Source organism: Pseudopodoces humilis, chromosome 1 (assembly GCF_049639895.1).
Source record: "Pseudopodoces humilis isolate 2021_Gansu_Grassland_sample_001 chromosome 1, ASM4963989v1, whole genome shotgun sequence".
Taxonomy (NCBI): domain Eukaryota; kingdom Metazoa; phylum Chordata; class Aves; order Passeriformes; family Paridae; genus Pseudopodoces; species Pseudopodoces humilis.
Genome location: NC_142200.1, coordinates 151,241,549 through 151,258,961, shown reverse-complemented (window position 1 = coordinate 151,258,961; position 17,413 = coordinate 151,241,549). Strand labels below are relative to the sequence as shown.

General features: G+C 61.0%; 1 protein-coding gene and 1 pseudogene across 1 annotated transcript; both read right to left on the bottom strand.

Moving 5' to 3' along the window:
* Window positions 1–1,232: 1,232 nt before the first annotated feature.
* LOC106628673 (E3 ubiquitin-protein ligase TRIM7-like) lies at window positions 1,233–5,025 on the bottom strand (annotated as a pseudogene).
* A 903-nt stretch (window positions 5,026–5,928) lies between these two features.
* LOC102104185 (zinc finger protein 783-like) lies at window positions 5,929–16,589 on the bottom strand. The gene is made up of 6 exons (XM_014260658.2): window positions 16,503–16,589; window positions 15,328–15,720; window positions 14,045–14,171; window positions 13,509–13,622; window positions 12,300–12,554; window positions 5,929–10,389 (listed from the first exon to the last, which is right to left on the bottom strand). Exons 1-6 carry the CDS (start codon window positions 16,524–16,526, stop codon window positions 9,296–9,298), a joined length of 2,007 nt encoding a protein of 668 aa, XP_014116133.2. The 5' UTR covers window positions 16,527–16,589; the 3' UTR covers window positions 5,929–9,295.
* Between the last annotated feature and the right edge of the window lie 824 nt (window positions 16,590–17,413).

The window sequence follows — 17,413 nt, the reverse complement described above, 5'->3', positions numbered from 1 at the left end:
GCCAGGCCCCGCCCACGGCGGTTGCTTGACGTCGCTCTGGACCAATAGGAATGCGAGAAAACCGGGGTGGAGGGAATGCGCGCCAGCGCGGGGGGGACTACATTTCCCAGCATTCCTAGCGGACCCGCCGCGTTATCGCTCTCTGCGTTGCGTGCTGGGGAATGTAGTTCCCGCCTCACAGCTGCGCCGCTTTGCCGCCATGTTTCCGGGCTCCCTTTAGCCTGGGCGTGAGGGGAAAATGGGGAAGATGAAGGAAAAATACTCAGCAGGTAACACGGCCTCTCTGTGATAAAGAGCCCTGTCCACATAATTTCTTTTATGCCACTTTATGGGGTGTTTGGTGAGCGGATGGGGAAATAAGGAAGTGCACGTCCCTGCGACACCAGGATGGGGTTCACGGAGCGACGAGCAGGAGAAAGGAGACTTGGCAGTCCCCGACTTGTACTGCACATAAACTCTTTAGGACACGCAGCTTCTCTTCAGCTCAGGGCTGGCAGAGATCTGATGTCCAGTCCCTGGCAGATGCTCTGTCATGCCTCTGCGGTGGTCCTGGAGGCTGCTGTCTCCAGCTGATCAGTTTGGATCCAGAGGATCTCCAGGACACGACCCACAACCCGTGTCCCTCTGCCTGGGCCCTGCCACCCTCTAGTCACACAATGCTCCCGGTTCCTGGATTAGAACCGAGGTGTTTGTTCCTTCCCTGAGCATCCCGGATCTCAGCGATCCCCGTCACACCCCCGGCTCCAGCTGCTCTTCCAGGTATGCCCTCACTCCCACACTCCCTCCCTGAACATTTTCCTTTTTACAATTGAGCATTTATCACCACTGTTATCAGCTCGTTGCTCCAGCGTGGCTGTGTGCTGGGTGGCTGCATCCTCCAGCACCAGCACTAGCACGGCTGCAACAAGCCATGCACTGCTGCCAAAGGCTGCCGTGGAAAACCAGAGCCTCTTCCCCACTCCCTCCTGGTTATTCTATGGCCTCAGTGCCCACAGGGAGAGGTAGGACACCATCACCGTGGGATCTAGACAGGATACCTACACACAGACACCCCCAGGCAGGACAGCACTTCTTTAATGCTCTAAAGGACATAGCAGGAGGAGACGCAGGAAACTGGAGGGGGGATCCAGCCCAGGCAGAGCTGCAGCGAGTGTGCAGTGTGATGCCATGTCATTCCCACACCTCCTCCCTGCTCAGCTCCCCTGCAGGGGCCCAGCAGCCATCTGACCCCATCAGTCACACAGCCAGATCTGGGTTTCTGCTGAATAGAGACAAAAATACGGGAAGACTTTCTCAGTGAAGGTGGCCTCAAACTCCAAGATCCACGTCATGTTCTCTGTGTTGTAGAAGGTCACTCGGCCCGCTTTGTAATCCAGGTGGATCCTGATTCTCTGGAGCTCTTCCCTGTGCAGGTCAGGGAGCATGCTGTCTTATTTTGTACTGGCCGTCCCAGTCCAGTTTCAGGGCCCAGATCTTCTCTGATCTGGGCATGATGTACGACTCCTTTCTCAGCACTGACTCCAGGACCACCCCCAGGGCCCAGCCGTTCTGTTTCCCAACCTCCACCTACCAGACATGAACCCCTGAGAGCCCAGGACTCTGGGGCTGCCCATGAAGCTCTTGGAGATGTCAGGGAGGTTTTGTTCTCCATCTCTGAACCGGATGGTTTTGTGGTCCTGCGAGAGGCTCAGGTGAGGGCCTGCCATCTCTGGGTCCAGTGTCACCTTCTCTAATTGATGACAGAAACATCAGTCTGTGCCTGCTGAGAACCAGCACCTCTCCACCCTGCACCATGGGACTGGGATGTGTCCTGGGAGCACGGGGGGGCAAGGGATGCAGGACCCTTACTGTCCCCACGTTGGTGAAGAGATGCTCCCTGAGGCAGGACTGAACCAGGCAGTGTCCCCACATCAGGGGACAGACACGATGGGCTTTGCTAAATCTGCTCCCAGATCTGCTGGCTATTGCTGCCTGTGGGAGCAGTGTATCCCGTGGGTGTGAGGAGGCACTGCTGCAGGGCAGGAGAGGGCCAGGCCAGTCCCTGCTCCTGTGACAAGTGCTCACCCAGCTCGGGACGCTGCTCTGCCGAGCAAGCAGGCAAGCTCACTGCAGAGCCGGAGCTGCCCATCCGTCAGGGATGTTCTGCTGCCATCCCGTGGCCATCCCACAAGGCCACACAGGTGTCACTGTGCAGTGTCACCATCCCAGACCCTCTGCTAAACCCACTCCTCCGGGGACTGCGGGAGGGAAACTGAGGCACGACTGTCTTGTGCTCAGATGCATCATCCCAAAAACTGAGAATGGAAGGCAGCCTCAGCACAAATGGTGCCGGCCAGACCTCAGCCTAGCGATGCTGCATCATGGATGCACCTGCAAAAATACTTCTGATCAGGCCTAAATGCCAGCTAAAAACATGTACAGCCCCTCTGCTTAACTGGGCGCAGCCTGACACAGCCTTCTGCTGTCCTGGCCCTTGCCTGGTGTCGCAGGACAGCGTCCCTGGTGCTGCCTGGCACAAGGACAGACCTGGATTTTTATAGCAGGCCTAGTGAAAACAATAGGACTCAGTTCTAGACAGATGCTGGGTTTAAATGTGGTGTGAGCCAATCTCTGCACCAAGAATATGAGGAAACTCATCCTGGAAAGGCTTTCCCCCTCACTCGTGCTCATCAGCTCCAGAAACTTACCCTTTCCTTGTCTATCTCGCTCTGCAGGTTCATTGGAAGGAAAGGAAGATGCCTGAGTGTCTCTCCTGTGGCACCTTTCCTGCTCCCCATCAGGACAGCAAGCCAGATGTGGAGCCCCAGGCTCCAGCAAAGCCCATCTCGGGGATGGTTCCCATCTGGAGCAGGCATTTTACTCCCGAGCCCCAGGCAGAGGCACCAAGCAGTGAGGATTTCCTGCTGCCAGCCAAGCCCAGGGGAAGCACAACACAGAGCCAGCAGTTTTACCTTTGAATTTGACCACCATGTCCACAACCAGCTGGCTCATCTCAGAGACACTCTCAACGCTCCTCTGCAGCTCCAGGGAAACCAGCTCTGGGACTGGGGCTGCCTCACAGCTGAGGGGAACAAAAGGGAGAGGAGCTCTGAGCCCAGCCACCAGCCAGCCCCAGGAAGGAAACGGAAATCTCTGCAGCCACAGAACCCAGAGCAGCTGTGGCCCAGCTATCAGCACAGGAACCCCATCTTTAGGAGGGGTGCAGTGGCCTCTGGTTCCTGGGAACATCACATGAAATCCCAAATACTCAGCAGGGCAAACCGCCTCCCTCCTGGCTCCTGCAGCGCTCCCACACCTCTGCCCAAAGGAGCTGTGCAGGAGGAGAGGGACACCAAGCCTGTTTCAAACCTGCTCAGGATTTTGCCAACATCCTGCAAGAGAGAAAACACAGGTGAGCTCTGGCACTGCTGAGGGGCAGGGAGCTACAGTGGAGGTTAAGGGGGCTGGGGGTCACCCCACACCTCACCCCAACCCTCCCTTCCCTCAGGGCCCCGACCCACAGCGGGCACAGCACGGTGTCACAGCGTGGCCCTCGGGCTGCAGAGGGTGCCAGGTGGGTGTCCCAGCCCCCCAGGGGTCACAGCACCCAGTGGGGGATGCAGCCCCACCATGAGGAACTCGACCACCAGCTGGTCCTGCTTCTCCTCGATCCACACAATCACCGTGTCCAGCAGCGACTCCCTCTCCCAAACCTTGGAGTTGTATTTGTACCTCTTCTTGTCAAGCTCCTGGGACACCTGCTTGAGCTGGGCCAGCAGGATCTCCTCCTGCTCCTTCAGGAACTGCTGCAGCTCCTCAAAGGTCTCGGGCACCCGCTGCAACTCCGACATCACCGTCACCTGCAAGGCACCACACGGAGGCCCTGAGCCCACCCAGCTTCCAGCTGCCTCCACAGGGACACAGCTGCTGCAGAGAGGGGACAAGGATCACACACAAGGGGAGCAGAGGTTTTGTACAGCACTAGTGGAAAGAAGGGAGAGAGTCTGCATGTTGATGAGCCCAAGGAGGCCATATGAGATGGATAGAGAGGGAGAGAGAAAAGAACGTTGTCATGGATTAGGAGGTAAGTATATATGGGGAGAGGGAAAGATGGGACATTCCTGGGGAGCCAGGTGGGTGAGCAGTGGGGGGCATGGAGAGGATCACACACCAGCAGATCATCACTTTTTGGGTCTTCTTTGAGCTTCAAATTTTCCTTCTGTTTTTGTAGAAAAAGCAGGTTGCTCTGGAGCGTCTCTTAGGGCAGGGATTAAAAAAAAGCATTTCTGGTAATTTTGGAGTGACATTCACAGGAGGGAGATGATGTCACCAAACAACTCCTGTGGGGACAATCCCAGTGTGGGGAGTCACTAGGGGTGCCCCCTGAGTGCCTGGGGGTGGGTTTTGAGCTCAGAGACAGCACACACCTCTCCAAACTCACTATAGTCAGGCTGGGGAGAGCCCCATCCACAGCTCTTATGGCCAGAAACATTTCTGGAATAACTTCATGTAGAATCCCCGGAGTTTGCGGTTTGGGTTTGTTTTTTTAAAATTTTTATTTAATAAGAAAAAACAACTTTCGACATTGGAAGTGGGATTTCTGGGAAGAGGTTTGCAGTGACAGTAGCAGTTACTCAGACATGCTCCATAAATTTGCTGGAGTGTTAAAAAACTCCTCATGCTCTGAGTTATCTCCTGCATTGCAGTGAGCTGAGACCCCAGCCCACATTGCGGGGCAGAAACCCTGGCTGGGGACATCTGGGGCACAAGGGACCATATGGGGACACAGAGGGGTGAGCAGTGAGAGGGACCTGGGCTCTTGGGTGGGCTGGGCCAGGCGATGGGAGAACCAGCAGCTCCAGCAGGGTGGGATACAGGACCCCAGCCCACAGATGGGGACCCCAAACTCCAGACAGGGTAGCAGCTGGGTGAGGCCCCAGATCCGTGGCCCAAATCCTAGGGGACACACCCTAACCTGTGTGTGGAGGGGAACCAGAGCAGTGCCCTGAGAGAAGCCCAGACCGTGCTCAGAGGAGACCCACCCATGCGTGGAGGGGACCCAGACCCATACCCAGAGCAGCTCACGCCCACAGCAGACCCCAGACGTGTGTCCGGACAGGACACTAACCTGTACCCAGAGGGGACCCTGCCCGTGCGTGGAGTCGATCCCAACCTGTGGCCGAGCCCGATCTGTGCCCCTCGGCCACCCCACCCCGGGCAGCGAAGACACCCAGCCCTGCGGCCGCCCCATACTCGGAGCTCCCGGGCGGTCTCGGTGCCGGCGGTGCTGGGCCCGGCGCTGCAGGGCTCCAACAGCACCAGGAGCTCTCCGTGCTGGGGCACCGCGGCCGCTCCGCCACTCCCGGCGGGCCCGGGCCGGCCCCACCCGGCCCCACCGCGGGCAGGCGGCGGGGCCCCAGCCCGGGCTGTGCCCGCACACGGCCCCGGGCACGACGGGCAGGTGGTGTCGGCAGCCGGCTGCTCGCCCGGAGCCAGCACATCTTGAGCCGTGGCAGCGCCGGGTGGTAACAGACGGCAACAGACGGGATGGGGCGGCGCTGCTGGGTGTGTAAGAGTGTGAGTGTGCGCATCCGTGTTATTACACACACGTGTGTGTGCGCCAGGGTACATCCGTGTCACACATCACACACGTGTGTGCGTACGCGTGGGAGCGTCCCCGTCTCTCCCTGTGCGTATTCCTGTGCCTGGATCTCACAATACACACACGCGTGTCCGTGTGTGCAAGCAGGGGAGGAAGGAAAAGGAAAACCCAGGGGGGGAATCGGGGACCCGGGGCTCGCTGTGTGTGCCCGTGGCTGCACAGGCGTGCCCGTGGGCAGCCCACGCGAGCGGGGATGCAGCAGCAGGGGAGGGCTGGGGAGAGTGCGAGCCTTCATCCCAGCCTTCCCCCGGGGCACGGCGCTGCCAGCGCCCGCGGATGCTCGGCTTAAATTAATTCAGTCATTAATAACCTGGAACGCGTCCGGGAGCTTCGCCCTGGCTCGGCCCCGGCGGCGGGTCGGGAATCCCTACCCCAGGCCTTGCACTGGGATCCTTCCCGGGGCCTGGCTCTCGCCGGAGCCGCTCCCCGACCACCCGGGCTGGGTTAATGCAGTGGTTAATGCAGTTTTAAGGGATTGTGTCGGGGCGGCAGCTGCGCCGTGCGGGAGCCGAGGGTAATCCCGTGCTGCCGCCCTGCGCTGCCGGCCCCGGCCCGCTCGCCTGAAATCCTCCCAAGCCCCGGCTGCTCCCGGGCAGGAAGGCTCCAGCCTCCATCCCCGCACCGCATGGCTGCCTCTTCCAGCGTCTCCTTCACTCTCACCCCAGCTCCAAAACACCCGGAGAGCAGCAGCAGCAGCAGCTGCGTTTAGGGAAGCAGAGCCCCTCGAGCTGCCTCGTGTTTCTCTGCCTGCTGCGGTTCCAGATTGTCCCTTCTGTGCTGCTGCCGTGGGCTCAGTGCCGGAGGGTGCTGGGTGCCCAAAACCAAGTCCCAGTATTCAGCCGTCTGTTCTGCTCCTCCTCCATCCTCACGTGCTGCCAGCCGGGGCCCAAGGAGTGTTTTCGGGGGCACCACGAAGCAGTCGAACGAATCTCTCTGCAGGCAGTGACTGCCATGGCCGTGCCCTGCTGAGCATCCCTGCCACCCCACTGCCAGCTTCCCTGCCCCGGTGGCTCCCAGGTCGTGCTTCCAGCCCCCTGCCCACTGTCCCTGCAGCACCCCGGGGTGACAGCCTGGTGTCCCCACTCATCTGGAGCCTGTGGGGTGCTGCCCGGGGGTACACTGCTCATTCATACCTAGGTGGGGACAGCAGTGGCTCCTGCTCATCCTCTGTTCCTGGAGCTGCTGTCTGGCTACATCCATGTCCAGTTCTTCCAGCACCCCAGGCCAGGGAAGGCTGGGTGTCACCAGCCCAAGCTGCAGGACAGGAGCTGTCGAGTCAATGTCCCACCATGGGACAATGCTCTTAATTGCCACCACTGTGGTTTTCAGAGTCACTGCCACCTGCACTCAGGGCTACGATGGCCATGTTGTCCCACTGGCACGGGAGCTGTCTCTGCAGACGGATCGGTGACATTTGAGCTGCTCAAGGTCACCAGGATGTTGTTAAATCCTGGCAGTGTCCAGTGACTGAGGCTGTTAGATCCGTGTGTGGTGGGTGAGGAGCAGCACGAGGGGCAGGAGTTGCTGTGTGGGGCCCAGTGACACAGAGCAGAGCATGGGCATTGCCAGCCTGGCCACACCAAGGTCCTGGCACTGCGAGGGACAGCCAGGCACCTCAGCTTTTTTTTTGCTGATAAAAAGCTGAATTAATCCATTTTTAGGAAGAAAAAAGGATTCTGCCAGGTCTGTGTCGCTGCCAGTGTGACAGACATGAGCCGCTGAGTAGCAGAATCAGTTCTGCTTTTCATTTCCTTCTTCTCCATAACTGTATTTAGTCCTGGTGAGGGGGATGCAGGGATGCTGAGGGACACAGGGCTGCAGCCAGGCCCTCCTCTCCTGCCCCCACACCTCCCTGCCAGGACATCAGCCCCACCACAGCACTTCTCATGAAATCCCAGAATGGTTTGGGTGGAAAGGGACCTCAAAGCTCATCTTGTTCCACCTCCCTGGAAGGGCAGGAACACTATCTCAGGTTGCTCAAAGCCTTGACCAACCTGGCCAACTTCCAGAGATGGAGGTGTCAACTCCTGTCAGACCCTGACTTGAAACCTCAGACTTCTTCCAGGGAGTTGCAGGCACAACCCCAGCAGTGGGAAGGCAGGAACCTTGGCAGGAGCCTGTCCTGGCAGCCCCAAAATGCTCCCACCCACAGCGGTGACCAGCTGACGGCTCTCAGCAGCTCCACGTGGCTGCGCTGCACTCTGGCACTTCCTAGCACAGAAGAGGCCATAAATCCCAACTTAGGAGGGGTTCACACACCAGGAAAGTCCTGGATGAGGACTGGTTCTGCAAAGCCATTAACAGGTCCCAACAACTTCTCCCATCATCGCTCTTTATTGATGCCACTGTCCAACACAAGATCTGACAGCACCGGGATGGAGCCTGGTGTGCTCTGAGGAGCTGGTGCCACCACCCCAACCCAGCTGGTGTCACCACTGGAGCCTCAGCTGGTGCCACCACCCCAGCGCCAGCTGGTGCCACCACCCCAGCCCCAGCCCAGCCCTTTGGATGGATCTCACTCAGCCAGGTGACAGCTGGGATCACCAGGAACTGAGCTGGTACAAACAAGGGCTCAGACCAACAGCAGGGAGATGGATCATGTCCCACCCACCCTGTCAGGAGGTGCCCAGGGACAGGGAGGTCCTTCCTTGGAGCCATCCTGGAGCTGCTCCTCCCCTGGGCAGGAATTCTGCCTCTCCTGCCATTGAGGAGCACTTGAGCAATGCCACCAGCAGCAGCTCAAGGACAGCAGAGCAGGTAAACACAACAAGGCTTTGCTCTGTTCCTGGAGACCCCACAGCACCCCATGGGCAGACCCACAGCACCCCAATGCCCCCGGTGGCAGGACTGAACTAGGAACGAGTGTTTGGAGGAGCCTTGCGGAGGGGTCCTACCAGAAAAAGGATCTTTTACTGCAACTAGAATTTTATTCTATTGTATAATTCAGGAGTGCATCACAGCCCCGCGAGCCGGGCAGGCACCTATCAGCGTTTCCAATCTAGACACACGCAGAACTTCCTCATCAGCCGCATCTGTTAATTACTCACCTCCCCCCGGCTGGAGCTCCTCCTGTCGCATCCAGCCCGGACGGGCAGCGCCTCCACAGAGCTCCTGGACAAAAAGTGACTGTGCCAGAATCAGCCTACAGAGCAGTTAACAAACAAAAAAACCAAACCAAAAAGAAACAAACAAACAAACAAAAAAAACAAAACGAAAAATAAAATCTTGCCCATCCTAAGGTTGCTTATCAAATAAAAGTTCCTCCACATTTATTAAAAAAAACCAAACAGTAGATTTAAAAAGCAGTTACGAGTCCTACTCTGGCAAAACACCCTGTGTACAGGTTTCTTTTGTCGGTGGTTTGCTTGTTGGTGAGGATTCCCCCTAAATCAGCTGCTTCTGTTAATTTTATATATATATAATCTTTTAATTTTGCCGCGCGTTGCTTGCTTTAATTCATTAATTTATTTCCAATCAGCCGAGTCTCCACCAGACCAGCGGCGCTACCACACAAAGCTTCCTTGATGTCCATGCCCTGAGCCGGGGTGGGGGGAGATGGATGGAGGGAGGGTGGGAGAGATCAGTGGAGGAGAAGGAGGACGAGTAGGAAGGGAGGGATGTAGGGAGGGAGGGAGAGGAAGCCTCGGCAGCCCCTCACTCTCCCATGTGCGTCCTCAGGTGGTACTTGAGCGACTGCTTGTAGCGGAAGCACTTGGTGCACTCGGTGCAGGGGTAGGGCCGCTCGCCGGTGTGCGCCCGCTGGTGCTCCAGGAGGTGATGCTTCTGCGTGAAGTTCTTGCCGCACTCGGTGCAGTGGTAGGGCCGCTCGCCCGTGTGGATGCGCTGGTGCTCCAGGAGGTGGTGCTTGCGGATGAAACCCTTCCCGCAGACGGCGCAGGCGTGCGGGCGCTCCCGCGTGTGGATGCGGTAATGGTTGGTGAGCTTGGACTTCTCGCTGAAGGTCTTCTCGCACTGGCTGCACTGGTAGGGCCGCTCGCCGGTGTGAGTCCGCTGGTGCCGCAGCAGGTGGGAGGGCCGGGTGAAGTTCTTGCCGCACTGGGGGCACAGGAAGGCCATCTCGTTCTTGCCGGCGTGGATCCTCTGGTGCATGAGCAGGCTGATCTGCAGGCGGAAGCTCCTCCGGCACTCGCCGCAGGTGAAGGGCCGCTCCCCGACGTGGGTGATCTGGTGTTTGCTGAGGCTCGACTTGTGGCTGAAGCTGCTCTCACACTCGGAGCACTTGTAGGGCTTCCCCGGGGGCGGGGGCCGCGCCGGGGGCTTGAGGCCGTGCTCGGGGCGCCGCGGGACCCCCACGCCGCGGCGCGTGTGGCTGCGCTGGTGCAGCAGGAACTGCTGCTTGTTGCGGAAGCTGAGGTCGCACTCGTGGCACTCGTAGGGCCCTTCCTTGAGGTGGTTGCGCTGGTGGATCATGAAGTTGATCTTGAGCATGAAGCTCTTCCCGCACTCGGGGCAGATGTAGGGTCTCTCCCGCGTCCGGTTCCGCTGCTGGCCGCCGGCCGGCTTCATGTCCCCGGAGTCCCTCTCGCAGGCCGACGGTTTCCTGACGCGGGCGGCCAGGCTGCGGGGCTGCGCCTTGGAGCTGCACTGCGCCTCGCAGCCCAGCCCGGCCTCGTGGCTGGGGAACGCCGGCGGCTCGCTCCGGCCCGAGAACATGGCACACGGCTCCAGCGTGTCGGGGTCATCCTCCTCCTCCTCCTCCTCCTCCGTCTTGATCACGATGCCATCCTCTGAGGGGGAAAATTGAACAGTGTTAGGGTAAGGGTTTTGGATGGGGCGGCCTCCTACACCCCTGGCTGCTACGAAACATCTGCACGGGCTCCCATAGCTGTTTGTGCCTGCCTGCTCTGCCTGAGCACCCCGACACGAGCCAGCTGCAGCTGGAGCCCGGAGCGCTGGGATGGGCCATGTGCCCCCTGAACAAGGAGTTCAGACAAACCACCCCTGGTCAGGCTCCTCTGGAGGGTGTGCTCCGACCGCCTGCCAAAAGGTTTGCCAACTTGGTGCTGCTGCAGGATGTGGGGGATAAAAGCGCCATGGGTTCACGAGGGCTTGGGTGGCCGAGTGATTTCAGAGCAGCTCCATGTGCCACTGTTTCACTGGGCTATGGCACCGCTCCTGGCACAGCACCGCTCGGCAGAAACGGCACCGGGCTGCCAGCTCTGCTCCAGGGACAGCACAGCCCACAGGGGACTGTCCCCTTCCCTCAGCATCGCCACGATGTGGCGTGGAGAGAGACCCACCCCTCTCCTTCCCAGAGCACCCAGCAGTGGGATGGATGGCAGTGGGATGGATGGCAGCAGGATGGAATGGCAGCAGGATGGAATGGCAGCAGGATGGATGGCAGCAGGATGGAATGGCAGCAGGATGGAATGGCAGCAGGATGGATGGCAGCAGGATGGAATGGCAGCAGGATGGATGGCAGCAGGCCAGGCTCCCCTTCGTGTCACCGAGGCCAAAAGTGAGCTGGGGATTTTGTTTGGTGAGAGCAGCCATCCCAGGGACCTGTGTCCAGCACAGCCTCAGGAATGGCCCACAGAGCATCCCTTATGTCACCCCATGCTGGACTGTGGGTCAGGCCTAAATGTTCTCCCAGGAAGAGCATTCCCAAGAAAAGGAAATGGATGGGAGTGGATGTGTCAAAGCCATGGCCCTCTTCCCTCTGAGGAAAGGGAAAACCCAGTTCCTTCTCCCTGCCCCCTCTGTGGACCTGTAGCTCAGCCCCCCATCCTGACCAGCACGGCCACAGCTCCCACTCAGCCCCACCAGCCAGGCCCCATACCCTGCAGAGGCAGCAGCTCTCGGACAAGGATCAGCTCCAGCCCCACTGGTGGCTTGGCTGGTTTCCCTCACAAAGCCTTGAGCAGACCACAGGACCCACAAGACGGAGTTGAGGCCCTCAAGAGCCCAACTCTCTGTGCCTTGGTTTGTGTTACACCGCCACAAAGCCGTCAGGAGGACGGAACCCACCGTTCCCAAGCTCTCCTCTCCCTGCTCTCCCGTCCCCACCCTAACAGCACATCTGTAGGACTTGGCCTGTATCTGCCACTCCACTGGCAGAATCCTACACATGAAACACTTGGTACCATCATCTCATCTCTCCACAAACCACCTCATCCTTCCCTCCTGGCAGCTCGCAAACCACAGAGCTCCAGCCACATTCTTCCCTATCCTGTGGAGCTGCCCCGAGCAATTCCCACGCTTGGCAACCTGCAGGACCATCCACATTGCCCCAGCAGTGTCCAGTGTGTAACCATCCACTCCCCCACACCTCTCACCAACGTCCTGCCCTCTGCCACAGCCGGATTTTGGGAGCAGGGCTCTCACAGAACACTGCCTGAGACACATCTTCCCTTGCTCTCCGTGGCTTTTCCCAGGCTGGCCCAGTGCTTGCTCTGCTCCTTAGCTGGACAGGAGCCTTCAGAGACCACGTTCTGTGTCCACCATGGATGTGCTGCCTCCTCCTCCAAGCTCAAGGGCTGACCAGAGCCACTCTTGGAAGTTGCTGCAGCCAGAAACTTTCCTTCTGGTGCTGGTTCTGGGGGGATTTACTTCCAACCCCTTCCCCACCTTTTCCTAACCCACCACAGCCCCCCAGACCTCCTGTCACGTGTGCAGAGCCGTGTCCCCAGCATCTCACCTGTGCAGCTCCCGTGGTGAACAATGACCCTCTGGATCTCGTTGAAGTCGGCTCCGTACTCAGATGAGTCCCCCAGGCTGGTGCCTGGGAGGTCCCTGGGTGGGGACACGGAGCCATAGGGGCTCTCACAAGCTGCCTCCTCATCCGGGCTCTGGAAGCTGCCCTCGGACTGCCCCGACATCCCGTGCAGCTCGGGGTTCTCAGGGCTGTCTTCAGGAAGGAGCTCCTCTGTTTTGATCACAACCCTTATTCCAGCTGCAAAAATGAGAGATTCCCACTCACCATCACTCCCAGGAGCCAGGACAAAGGACCTGCTCCCAGCAATCCCTGCTGGCTCCAGCTGCTGATCCCGCTGAGCGTTTCATCTGCTCGGCCTCTTCTGCTCTCCCTCCAGCCCCTGCCCTTCACCCATCCCTGCCACGCTCCCAGCTCCAGCCCAGGATGCTCTGCAGGCACAGGGAACTCACTCCACCCAGCTTGGGTGCCACAGCAGAGCACTGCTCAGCCGCCCCACATCCCCCAGCTGCAGCTCCACGTGGGCCCGTGATTTTCCTCTTCCCATGGGCCTCAATTTAATTTTGAGATCCTTGTGATGGAAAGCACAAGCAGGGTGTTGGTGTGACCCCACATCCACAGCCTGGAATCAGGAATGATGAGTGGAGGTGACACCATCTCTTTCAGGCCACCTCCTTATCTCCTTATCAGCCCCTTATCACAGCACAGGAGTTGCTCTGGGACTCGGGGTCACTGGTACCCCATTCCCAGCCCAGTCTTGCCCCTCAGCATCCCATCTCCCTGCACACAGCATGGGACCAGGCTTCCCTTCCCAGGAGGATGCTCCAAACCCAGGCACCATCCACACAAAGAGAGGGTGCAAAGGATTTTCTGGGTGGATGGGCTCTCCCAATGGGACCCGATTCTCCTTCCTTGCCGGGCACACCGGTTCCCTGAGGACCTGGTCTGGTTGCAGATGCTTCCCTTGCTGGGAAGGGCTCCCAGTACCCAACTCTCCAGGCTCTGCTTGTCCTGGTTTCTATGTTGAGCTGTACCTGGACATCAAACCTCCAACCAGCCAAATTTATCCTAGGCAAGGCTTCACATGATCAACCACACCAGCCACAGCTCCCAGCAACATCTGCTTCAGCCTTGGGATGAGCAGCTCCTGGGAACACAACCCAGGGCTGCCCTGGTGCCAAGGTGCCCCCTCACCTGCCGTGGCATCAGTAATGATCTCACTCTCCTCCAGGTCCTGCTCATTCCTGCCCCGTGATTCCTCCCCTTGCTCGATCTGAGACAAAACACCAGGTTTGGAAATTGCATAGTCTGTTGAGAGACAGAGGGGTGGGAGAGAGGGGTTACTGCACTGGGAATCCAACATTGCCTTCCACCTCTTCCCAGGATGCTCAGGAACATCCACACGTGCAAAATCCTCTAAAAGGGTGCGTGGGCTGGTACCCACTGCAGACCCAGAAGATGCAGGGCAGGCCTCCCAACAGCCATGGGGAAGGAGCTGGTTTTTGATGGCATAACTGTGGCTGGAAGAGGTTTGGGAGGTCTCCAGCCCACCTGCCCACAGGGCATCCCTCACCCAGGCAGAACACCACCACAGCATGAGCTGGAATAAACCCAGACTAAAAACATCCTCCTGTGTTTGGGACATTTGGGTCTCATCAGAGGGGGATCTCCAAGGAGGAGCCAGAAGGAGCCTCCTGTCCTTCGGCAGGGCAAGGACCCCCCGTATTTACCCAGGGAGATCAGAGACTCGTAGTTCCCCTTCATCACATTCTTGTACAGCTCCTTCTGCCACTCCTCCAGCTTCTCCCATTCCTTGTCATTGAAATAGACGGACACGTCATCAAAGGTCACCGGCACCTGCAATTCCAACAGTGGGTTCAAGCAGGAGCCTGCACACAGCCAGGCTTCAGCTCCTTCCACGCCATCAATGAGCTGCTTTTTACATTTAAAACATTACATTTTTACATTTAAAACAACTCCTGAGCAGCTATTTCTTTGGGAATGAAGGACTTAACCAAATGGATGGTTCTTAGTGATGAATCTAGACTGGGATTTCCCCAAAGGACCCCAAGCTCCTCCTCTGAGTCCCTGCTCTCTGCAGGGTGATCAGGCTTGGGAGACCGTAAAGGAGACAAAACCGAGGAGCTGGGCTGGACTCATCCCTATTGATGAGCTGACGTAACTCCCGGATTCAATTACCCCAGAAGTCCAGGGAAAACTCTACCCAGGCCCACAGGGCTCCCCATTATCCCTGGCTACTGTGTGCTCGCCATCTGCAGCTTCCCAGCTTGTTAGCCAAGGAATAATTCCTAAGGATAAACTGAGGATGTGCAAATCGTGCCATGTTGGAGCAGAGGTCTTCAGAGGCAACGCGGCACTCCAGTTCTGTCCCCCAACCACACTAATGGGGTGTCAGGTCTGAACCCACCTTCTCCTGATCCTCTCTGCTGTCTCCAGAGATGCTCCCTTTCCCATGTCTTACACAGTCTCGTTCGCACACACTCTTTTAGCAGGAAGGTTGTGAAATTCAAGTAGGAGCTGAATATTGATGGTGGGCTCTATCCAGAGCTCGGCTAAGCCCATGGAGCTCATCTGCCTTCCTGAATCCCAAAGCTTCCCCATCCCTGCAGCAGCAGCTCCCACTTGCTCCTTCCCCAGCCTGGGAGACTCTGCAGCGTCAAGGTGGTCAAAACAAAAGAATCACAAAATCTGCAGGGCTTTTTCAAATGGTGGCAAAAAAAACGAACAAAAAAAGAGTCAATGCCCCCGGGGCTGTGCAGCGCAGTGGAGCAGAACTGAAACCTCTGGCCTGAGTACCAGGATGTCCTCCCAGGCCTCTGTCCTACCATATTTTAGTCCCAGCAGGGGATGAGCTGAGAAGCTGCAATGAGCAGCTGCAGTGGAGAGAGAGACTCACCTGTGCAGGGGCTGTCCCTGCTCACCCACCCCAGTCCTGCCCTCCGGGAGCATTTCGGGTGCAGTGCCCGGCTCCTGCACCCCTGGACACCGTTACCTTGGGGACTTCCCCCTTCCTGCCTGGGGGCAGCCGTAGGATCCAGAAGTTCCTATTCTTCAGGAGGTTCTCCATGTTCTCCAGGCGCCGCTGGAGCAGCCCGTACTCCTGGATGAGGGTGCCCAGCGCCGCGCACTTGCTCTCCAGCTGGTTCCCCAGCTCCGCCGCCGTCTTCTCACAGTCGATCAGCTTCTTCTCCGCCATCCCCGTCCGACCCTCCAGGTCGAGCAGGCGGGTGGAGTGGGAATCCACCTTCCGCTCCACCGCCTGCACGGCCGCCACCACGGTCAGGGACAGCTCTGCCGTCTGCGTCTCCCGCTCCGAGGTGCGCTCGGGGCCGGCCGCTGGCCGGAGGGGCGAGGGGCAGCGCGGCGGCCGCACCGGCTCCGGCGCCTGCGGACACAAGGGCGAGGGGTCAGGGCGGGGGATCCCCCCGGGAGATAGGGACCCTCCCGGTGTGATAGAGCCCCTCCCGTCCGGTGTGACAGGGGCCGCCCGGGGCGATGGGGACATCCCCGGGGCCATGCGGACCCCGCGGGGGGGGGCGCTGCGGGGCCCCGCCCTCCCCGGGGCGGCGGGGACCTCCCCGTGCCCCCGCTAAGCCGCTTATACCGGCCCCGTGCCGGCCCCACGGGACGGGCAGGACCCGCCGCGGCGGGGGGGGTGGGGGGAGGTGACAGCGCGGGGCCGGGAGGTGACACGGGAGGGGGGGGGGCGCGGGGTGACAGGGGCCGGCCGAGCCCCGTTACCATGGGCACGGCGAGGGGACACCCGGGGGGCCGCGGGCGCCCCGTCGCCATGGGGACCGGGCGGTGACACGGGAAGGGGGGGCCGGAGGCGGGTCCGTCCCGGGGGGCCGCAGGGCCCGGCGGCGGCGCGGGGGGGGCGCGGCGGCCGGGCAGGCCCGGCCCCGACGGCAGCGCGGGCGCCGCCGGCCGCGGAGGCCCGGGCTGGCTCGGCGCGGCGCCGCCGCCCCCCCGGGGCCGCCCGTCCCGTCCCCGCCCGCTCCCCCGGGAGGCGGCCGCGGCCCCCGCGCTGACAGCGCCCGCCCCCCCCCGCCCCCCCCCGCCCGCCGCGGCCCCCGGCGCGGGCCGGGCGGCCCGACGGGCGGGCCGCGGGCCGCGGGGGGGCGGTGCGCGCCGGGCTCGGCCCCGCGGCGGGCGGGCGCCCTTTACCTGAGCGGGGGCCCCCTCGGCCATGGCCCTTTGTTCCGTGCCCGGGGCCCCGGGGGCCGCGGCCGGGAGGATCCAGCGCCCGCTCGCTGCTTCACCTCCGCCCGCCGCCCAGCATCGGGCTGGGCGCGGGGGGGCGGGGCGGGGCGGTGGGGCGGCGCGGGGGGGGTGGGGGGGGGGAGGGGCGGGCGTAGCCGGCGGTGGAGGGGGGGCGGGGGGGGCGGCGGCTCCGACACCGAGCGCGGCTCCGGGTCCGGGTCCGGGTCCGGCGCTCCGGCCGCGCCGCTGCCCCGCCGCGCCGCCCGGGGGCGCCTCCGCCGCCGGACCGCGCGCCGAGCGGGGCGGAGCGGGGCGGGCGCGCGCCGAACAGCGCCCCCTGGCGGGCCGACGGCATCACCGCCCCGCCCCGTCGGGGCCCCCCCACGGCACCGCCCGGTGCCCGCTCCGCCGGGGACTGCGGCCACCGAGAGACTGGCGAACTGACGGGGCGGGGGGCACCGGCGGCGCTCGGGGCGTTGCCCGAGGAGCTGGGCTGGCAGCGGAGAGACGGGGGGGCTGGCGGGACCGAGGAGTAACGGGGAAGGCCCCGGGGTGCGGTGCAGGGGAACGGGAGGTGTTGGTTTGGCTGGGGCGAGAGAGAGGGGCAAGTGGGAGAGACCCGGTGCGACATGGGGAGGGCAGGGGAGGGACCAGGGGGTTTCTGTGGAGGCTCCGGGGCGGCTCTCCCGGCCCCGCCCGTCGGGTCCCCCCGCCCATCCCTGCGGGCTCGGAAATGGCGGCCGGGGGCGGCGGCGCCGTGGAAACGGAGCGACCCCTCCCCTCCCACGGCCTCCCCGCCGGACCCGACCCCAGCATCCCATCCCAGCGCATCCCATCGCATCCCATCGCATCCCATCGCATCGCATCCCATCGCA